This window comes from Lygodium microphyllum, chromosome 21 (genome assembly GCF_053477565.2).
Source record: "Lygodium microphyllum isolate KBCC chromosome 21, Lygodium_microphyllum_v1.1.10, whole genome shotgun sequence".
Classification (NCBI taxonomy): Eukaryota; Viridiplantae; Streptophyta; class Polypodiopsida; order Schizaeales; family Lygodiaceae; genus Lygodium; species Lygodium microphyllum.
Window position 1 is genome coordinate 43,420 of NC_141155.1, and position 8,936 is coordinate 52,355.

Here is an 8,936-nt window from a genome sequence, read left to right on the forward strand (position 1 = left end):
GAGTGGTAGCCATGGCACACAAAGAGAGAAGGAATGAGAGCACAAGTGTAGGGAAGTGGAGAATGAAAGTGAAAATGAGTTTGGAGTTATAGCTTTTATGTGTCTAGGGTTTTAAATAAAGGTTCTTTATAAAGTTATTAACTCTAAAGTTTCAAATTAAAACTCTTACCTTAGTTTCTTTATTTCAGTACTTTAAAGTCATTGTTAAAATTACTCATAGAGACAAACGCTTCGTTCTACATTATTATATCCTCGAATATGTTTGGGTCACTGAGTATATTCAAGTCTAACGAGAGAAAATATATAATTTTTTAAAGAAAATAAATCTAAAAGACCTTGAAATTCCCTTTGGATCCAATTTAATATTAAAATGTAAGAAACGAGCAGCAAAGATGCGCTACAATATATCATTGTGCAAAGACAATATTCTCTAGATTATAGACCTCTAACCTGTAATTTAATTATGATTTTTAACTGCACGATTGAGTAATTACAGTATGTATTATCGCACGCTTGGATCACAGTAAACTAAAATTTAAAGTACTTAGAAGTTCAAAAAAGGTATGTATTCGCTCTTTATAAAGTTTTTTTACAAGGATTCCACTATCTCAAGGATATGTGGAGAAGCACATTGTTTACATGTCATGGATTGCTCACTACGAGTCCTGACTTTTCTATTATCTAACTTGAAATAGAAGTTATAGAGGGGCTCACTGGACATTAATTGGATTTCTTGTCTCAGAAAATAAATGGGCCAATGACTCTCTGCACTGACTACGAAAGGATTATGACCACTCCACAAGATTACCACATCTACGAGCGATGTATGTGTGTCATCTCGGATATCTTGATCCAAGCTGATCCACTCCCCTCGCAAAAGTCGCCATCTTCTATATCGAAAGCAAACGCACAGAGTTTGTCTAGCAATGAAATACCTGTAATAAAAACAAAAATAATGGTAAGTGATCAATGCGACTAACATAACAATTCATCTAAGCGAGACCTATATCAATTAAATCAAGGTATGCAAAGTAGTAAAAAAGTTGTACCTGAATGTAATATCAGATTGGTTGACCCTGCACTCAATCGTCTCATCAAAATGTATTCTTTTGACTTCCCAAGACTCACCCAATAGCTGACTTATCCATTCCTCGGATGGACACTTGCATTGATAAGTAATCTTTGTTTTCTTCAAAACATCACATGAACCAAACAAATATGCAAACAATGAGAATGGAATAAACCAACTAAGATGTACATCTTTGGAGCCTGTGGTGGGTTTCATAGCACTATTGATGTCAGATTTTATCTTCGACTTGCAAGCTCCTGACAACTCCAAGCTACCAATGAACCATTCACCACTAGACAGTGGCGGCAATGGGACATGCTGCAATCTCTGGCTTTCTACCACATACAATGAATTATAAAAAAAGATATTTTGAGTGGCAAGTTGACTTGTAGAGGTATTATCATAGATCAAAGAACCTATCTCTTCATGCCAAACATGTATCTTGCCGCTTAAACATTCCACATTCTGCCATTCATGCAAAGTCGATGGATATAGAGCTGTCAATCAAACAAGACTGAATTAGAATACTGCAAAGACTTTTAAAAACAACTCTGATACAAAAGAATAATCAATGATAAAATTTAACAACTTACTGTTTTGTTTATAATTTGCAATGTTGTTCTCGTCGTGTACAGAGATTTGTTTATGCGTATAAACATGTTGAATCAACACTTCTGTTACTGCACTTGTGCCATTAAACACTTTTCTGAACTCTAGAATTCTACCTTTCCAATGTTTGCTAGGGTTTGCAACATCCTTGCGCTTGACCTTGAAACTCCCTCGAGTACTTGGGTGCATCAAAATCCAATCCAACTTATAATACTTATCACAAATCCAATTACCGCCATTATCTTTCCTGTTGAAGACCTCCACTGCAAGTATGCTACTGATATTTTTCCTCCATGAAGACATCTGTAACAACCAAATACAAAAGTTACCTATCAACATGTGTATAATTTGCAAATGTTCTCTCCAAATGAAATTAAATTTAAATGGATCAATTTAAAAAAGAAACATTGTACCTGTAATTTCTTTCACAAAGATCCCTAAATATGTTGAACAAGAAGTTGACTTATAGCAAGACCATTGTTCCTTCACTGACAGATTCCTGTAGTACAAAAACAAAAGAAATATTGGGTCAACGCATACATATAACTTATATAGGCTTTGTCCAAATGCGTTGAAATTTAACCATGGAACAGTAGTAAAAAATGGCAATATACCTGTGGCTTTCTCTGCAAAAAATCCCAAAGATGTTGTAGAAGTTGAGTTCTTAATAAATCATTGTTCTTCACCCTCGGAGATTCTTGGAGTAAAAAAACAAAGGAAAGCTCAGTATGCATGTAACTTGTATACATTTTGTCTAAACGAGATAAAATTTAACAGTAGAGCAACAAAAAAACAAGACAATATACCTGTAACTTTGTTTACAGAGAAACCCTAAGATGTTGAAGAAAAAGTTAAGTGTTCAAAATCCCAAAGATGTTGTAGAAGTTGAGTTCTTAATAAATCATTGTTCTTCACCCTCGGAGATTCTTGGAGTAAAAAAACAAAGGAAAGCTCAGTATGCATGTAACTTGTATACATTTTATCTAAACGAGATAAAATTTAACAGTGGAGCAACAAAAAAACAAGATAATATACCTGTAACTTTGTTTACAAAGAAACCCTAAGATGTTGAAGAAGAAGTTGAGTGTTCAAAATCCCAAAGATGTTGTAGAAGTTGAGTTCTTAATAAATCATTGTTCTTCACCCTCGGAGATTCTTGGAGTAAAAAAACAAAGGAAAGCTCAGTATGCATGTAACTTGTATACATTTTGTCTAAACGAGATAAAATTTAACAGTGGAGCAACAAAAAACCAAGACAATATACCTGTAACTTTGTTTACAGAGAAACCCTAAGATGTTGAAGAAGAAGTTGAGTGTTCAAAATATCACTATTCTTGACTGTAAGAGACTCCTAGAGCATCAAAACAAAAGAAATTACATGTCAGAGAATGCACATAACTTGCACAGGTTTTCTCCAAACAAGATAAAACTTTACCATAGAACATCTATGGAAGAGAAAAATATACCTGTAGAGTTTTGTGAAGAGAATCTTAGGGCTTTGGTAAAACAAGCTTTGCTCTCATAAAACACATGAAACTCTCTCTATGCTTGTGCAAAGCAAATGAAATTTTACAAGGTTACAGACAAGGCAAGAAACAGTGAGGTTGTAAAATTTCGTCAGGAAAGAAGAAGCGGGGAAAGAGATATGACAAATTTGAGTTCCACCTAAGAAAGAGGGGGAAACTGAAAAGGGGAGAAAATAAAAGTCAAACATAAAAAATAAGAAAATGAAAATTCGAGGCACAAACTTCCAAGAAGTGACAGCTTTGTACTCCCCTTTTCCCTTATTTTATTGCTGAGGGAAGATTTGGTCCAAGATATGGCTAGAAGATTCATGTTACATGAATCTGGAATCCCAGCTCTCTCATTGGTTAGGCCTATATTTGTTTATTCACTCCTTAAGGGGTAAAAAAGAGAGTCCATATTTCTACTAATGTCTTGGCATAGAGAGCTAGCCTAGACCACTATGTGAGTTAGTAGGATAGTTGAGGTAGAGTTTCGTTACTCCTAGAGATCACATTAGTTAGTTGTAGTTAGATTGCCTAGTAGAGTACACACAGTAGGAGATTAGCGATAGTGCACCGTTTGGTACGACTGGCTTGACAAGCCAGGTTATCCTCCGTATGTTTCTAGTCCATGGTCCCCTTTGGTATTGACTCGTAGTCGAGTTGTCTTCTAAGGCCACTACATTATCATGAGGTGATGGTGTCCACTCTTCTTGGCTAGTGACAGCAGCACATGATAGGTTGAGTATAGATAGCCTTAAACAATATATGTATGTATGTATGTATGTATGTATGTATGTATATGTGTATGTGTGTGTCTGTACATATACATATACATATACATAATGTATGTATGTATATATGCGTGTGTATACGTACATATATACATACATATCAAATTCAAAAAACCCTTACTTCGTATGTATATATATGCTCATCAAATTCAAAAAAATGCATTGGATACAACAAGTCCCCCCTTTTTGCATGGGTTGAAGTGAAAAACACTTCTTATGCGTGGGACAAAGTAAGGGTTTTTTTAATAGCTTGTACTATTGCTTTTTCTTGAATTTGATTCATGTATGGAAGGGCTTGCATGTACGCTCCATGGCTATGTGATGTTGGCTTTGCTCTTGTGTGAAAGAACTTGCATACTGTCCATATAACTCTACAATGTTGGATTTGGTTCATGTATGGATTAACCTAGTCTAAGCTAAGTGATGGTGGTAGCCCTGTCGCATGAAGAACCTTGTATCTTAGCAAATGATATGTTGTCCATTCAACTCTACAATGTTGGATTTGCTTCATGTATGGATTAGCCTAGTCTAATAATTTGTAGCTATAAGTGATGGTGGTAGCCCTATTGCATGAAGAACCTTGCATCTTACCAAATGATGTATGTCTTATACTCATGTTGGTTACGTTACATGTTGATACACAATGCTTTGGTCAATCACATTCATAATTAGTTATGTTGCTTTGATTCCTTCTAATCACAATATGGTTGGTATTATGTTCACATCGTAAAGGAATGCTTGATTTGTTCATAGGAAAAACGATAATTAATTGGGCCCTACAATTTAATCACAAAATATATCATTGAACTTAAAGCTTGGATATATTTCAACTTTGGAGTACTTGTCCACATGGTAAGGTAAAGTTTAATGCATGGTGGTAACCCTGTTGCATGAAGAACCTTGCATCTTACCAAATGATGTACGTCTTATACTCATGTTGGTTACGTTACATGTTGATACACAATGCTTTGGTCAATCACATTCATAATTAGTTATGTTGCTTTGATTCCTTGTAATCACAATATGGTTGGTATTATGTTCACATCGTAAAGGAATGCTTGATATGTGCATAGGAAAAACGATAATTAATTGGACCCTACAGTTTAATCACAAAATATATCATTGAACTTAAAGCTTGTATAAATTTCAACTTTGGAGTACTTGTCCACATGGTAAGGTAAAGTTTAATGTATGGTGTAACCCTATTGCATGAAGAACCTTGCATCTTACCAAATGATGTCCGTCTTATACTCATGTTGGTTACGTTACATGTTGATACACAATGCTTTGGTCAATCACATTCATAATTAGTTATGTTGCTTTGATTCCTTGTAATCACAATATGGTTGGTATTATGTTCACATCGTAAAGGAATGCTTGATTTGTGCATAGGGAAAACGATAATTAATTGGACCCTACAGTTTAATCACAAAATATAGCATTGAACTTAAAGCTTGGATATATTTCAACTTTGGAGTACTTGTCTGGTAAGGTAAAGTTTAATGCATGAAAAGAAATTAATTATCCTTACATTTGCAATTCACCTCAAGGAATTTTGATATTCAATGGAAGAATAAAACTCTTTGCTATAAGAAATCTTTGCTAAAATTTTAAGAAATGAATTAAAAACAATGACTATTGAACTGCATAAAACCCTCCTCCTCGAAGTTGATTTTTAAAGTTGTGAATGCTGAAAGAATCAAGAGGAGTCCTATCATCTATGCTTTGGGGAAGGAGTAGACTCTCTCTCTTGTTAACTTAAAAGGGGCAAGGAAAGGCTAGAAAATGAGGTCAGAGTTGACGCTATCTTTCTCAAAGGTCGAGAGAATTTGCAACCCTCAAACAACACGGAGGGAAACATTGAGAGGGAAGAGGAGATCACTTATTGAATCTTATGAACAAACAACTATTCAAAACTTTTCAAGGAACGTACATTTGGTTGCCATTGTTGAAGTGACTACGCAGACTATGGTGGTTGAAAACAAGTAGCCATTGCTAAACAAGAAACGAGAGAGAGAGAGAGAGAGAGAGAGAGAGAGAGAGAGAGAGAGAGAAGCACATTACTAACTCCTTGACAAAAGGATTTATTTTAATGGGAAAGCGATGGGGGTACATAGATTTAGGAAAGGAAAGGGGAAGGCGATATGGGGGGGAGGGATGTGCTGATGCCGCATGGCCTGGCTACTCATCCACAAGTAGTTCCCGCCATGCTACAATACCTGACAACCACATAACTTGATGAGATTCCTTGCCTAAAGTCACCATAAAATGGGATAGCTCTTGGTCATATAGATGAATGCTCTAAATCTTTTAGACAACCCAAAAAAAACACGGCATAACTTTGCTGATCATGGTAACATCTAAAAGAAAGTAACATCACTTTCGCATGGTCCTCCCATTTACTCTTCACAATGTTCCAAAAACACAAACAGAAAATTAAATAAAACGTCTAATGCTAAAATTCTTAAGAGGCTTTCCGTGCTTCTCTTCGCACACTTTGCCTTTCTCCTTGCCCTATGAATTACCTAGCAACCGACGGGGCAGCGGCAGTCGGACTTAGAACCCAGATAGTTGCAGCATCGGGCGAAGTTGCTAAGCCTCTCGCTGATCTGGTTGGCGGGGCAGTCGTTGCCGGAAACGGCTCCTCCGACGTTCTTGCAGCAGGCAGCGGTGGCCGGGAAGTTGCCACCGCACTTGCAGGCCTCTGCGGCAGATAGCAGAGCGACGATGGTGAGGATAGCTAAGTAGAGCTTCATGATGGCTACTGAGGCTATTAGGTGTCTAAAAGAAGGGTGATGGTGAAGAGCGACGATGCCTGTGTGTGTTCTTATAAAGGAAGATGGAGACGTGTCGAATGGTGTCTTGTGGAGAGTAGAAGAAAGATAATGGTGTCTTTTTTCTTTTTTTTTTCTAAGAATGGTGTGCTATCCTTGCAAGCTTTTTTTAAATGCGGTCCTGTTATATTACAGTCGATATAAGACTATCCTTGCAAGTTGCCGTGATTCATTTGCCTTGTCCTGACTCCTAAGTACTAGTGCAGACTCCACTAGAAGAAAGACTGGTGTCTTGTCCTTTTTCTTAGTTGTAAAAGCCCGCGCCTGCGTGTCGTATGCTTGCAACTTGCCGCGATCCATTGCCTTGTCCTAAGGATCCTTCACCTGACTATTGTCCGTACCCTTTATCCCTCTTATAAGTATATTCATGTAAACTTTTATGAACATTTTGTGTTTTTAAACCATTTATATTGGACTCGTGTGATATAAATAGTCTCTACACCTTCATGAGTCTATTATTTAGTTCCATTTATAACCTACACACAATGTTTTGGTAGATATGATTTTCATAGTCATCATTTTCTATGGTCAAATATTTAGCCTTTTCCTTATTGTTCTCCTCATGACTGGGTTGAAAAACTAGTCAAGTTTGATAAAATGATCTATTGGAATTTCGTCTTTCTTGGGTGAAAGTTTATGTGAAACTTTAATGGGTCCACCATTTTTGTTGAAACTTACTCAAAGATTCATTATATCATGAATAAAAAAATTATGCAAGTTGTGCTTTCTCGGGCATGTGAGGGAAATATTGACCTACATCGTGTTTTACTAGACTATTGGGCTCAATTTTGAGTGGAAATTATTCCACATAAGCTAATATTCTCCATTGGAAAGTTAATCCTTGGGTGCCCATTGTTATTCTTTGAGGGTTGCTTCTTATAATCTTCTTTAAAAAGCTATAATGGTCTCCTCGAGACATTCTTGCATCAATATTTAAGATTGCTTAAATAATTATTCCAATTGGTATGTAAACTTCATATTTGGGACATTCCTTTGTGGCTTGAAAGATCTCATCCAAGTCTTACAAAAAAATATGAGGTAATTACGGTCATACATTATCATTTCCATCACTAGAAATATTGAAATTAAGTTATTACCTCCGAGTTTCAAAGTAACCACTCAAAGAATCCAAAAGGGACCAATTTTTCCACTAGAAACATTGAAACAAAGTTGTATCATGGTGTGCCTAGTCATGATATTGATGGTAGCTCCACCATACATCAAATTCATCCCATTGATATCCAAAATGAAATTTCATTTTGGGCCATAGCACATGAAGGCCATAAGGACTAAAAATTGAGATTTCATCAAAATGTATTTGATTGTGGTGAAAAAGGCGTGCTTGTTTGCCTGACCTCTTGGAAAAAGTTATGGGAATTATATCGATTTCTCCTTGCTTTGGTGAGGGATATTTTCATAATGATCTCAAAGAGATGTTTGGATGGAACCTAGGAGGTTATCTATTGAGGAACAAGGTATTGAGAATTTTACATTTAGAAAATTTTTAGCTCAAGCTTAAAGTTGAGGATCCAAATTGATATGAGCTCAAAAGGAAGATCTTGTGTACATCTCATGGATGTGTTTTTTAGGGAATGGTACAATACCATTTTCTTCTCTATATTGAACAATTTCCTAGGTTTGATTACTTCATTACTTGAAGATAAAATTTGGATCTCTTAATTGTTAGACATCCTTCAAGAACTTTTTTTTGGCTTCCCTTGTTCTCTCTAACATTTGGCATAATCGTATACCTTTAAACATTACTTATCCATTCTCTATGCCTTTATGTCAATGTGAATCCTTCCGAATGACTTCACAATATTTTTGAGACACGGTTCATTCTTTTATGGCTAATTGACACACTAGTGCATAAGGAAATGGAATGTCTTCAAGAGTATCTATAACAATATTGGTTGGGTTGGCAGGCCAACTCGCCAGGCATAATAACCCACTACTTATAGTAACCCATTAACTCTTCTTTAACCTTATTCTATTTATATAATGAAAATGATTCAGGAGTAGGATGATACATAGGCATTATCCTGAGCTCAACCCACAGGCTGTCTTCAGCTCTCCATCTCCATCTCCGCACACACAGGACGAGCTCCCGCATGCACGCTCCGTG

The 8,936-nt window shown here is 36.2% G+C and overlaps 1 protein-coding gene across 1 annotated transcript; it reads right to left on the minus strand.

The window, feature by feature from the left end:
• Positions 1 to 559: 559 nt before the first annotated feature.
• LOC148017681 (uncharacterized) lies at positions 560 to 6,903 on the minus strand. Its single transcript, XM_087661388.1, has 9 exons — positions 6,503 to 6,903; positions 2,943 to 6,196; positions 2,714 to 2,833; positions 2,485 to 2,604; positions 2,293 to 2,375; positions 2,092 to 2,177; positions 1,663 to 1,981; positions 1,050 to 1,566; positions 560 to 935 (listed from the first exon to the last, which is right to left on the minus strand). Exons 7-9 carry the CDS (start codon positions 1,979 to 1,981, stop codon positions 590 to 592), a joined length of 1,182 nt encoding a protein of 393 aa, XP_087517514.1. The 5' UTR covers positions 2,092 to 2,177; positions 2,293 to 2,375; positions 2,485 to 2,604; positions 2,714 to 2,833; positions 2,943 to 6,196; positions 6,503 to 6,903; the 3' UTR covers positions 560 to 589.
• Between the last annotated feature and the right edge of the window lie 2,033 nt (positions 6,904 to 8,936).

Coding starts and splice junctions, on each gene's coding strand:
- LOC148017681 (XM_087661388.1), bottom strand. CDS start 1,981: ATGTCTTCATGGAGGAAAAATATCAGTAGCATACTTGCAGTGGAGGTC. Junction 1,567..1,662: donor TGCAAATTATAAACAAAACA/GTAAGTTGTTAA, acceptor TTTGATTGACAG/CTCTATATCCATCGACTTTG. Junction 936..1,049: donor CAATCTGATATTACATTCAG/GTACAACTTTTT, acceptor TTTTTATTACAG/GTATTTCATTGCTAGACAAA.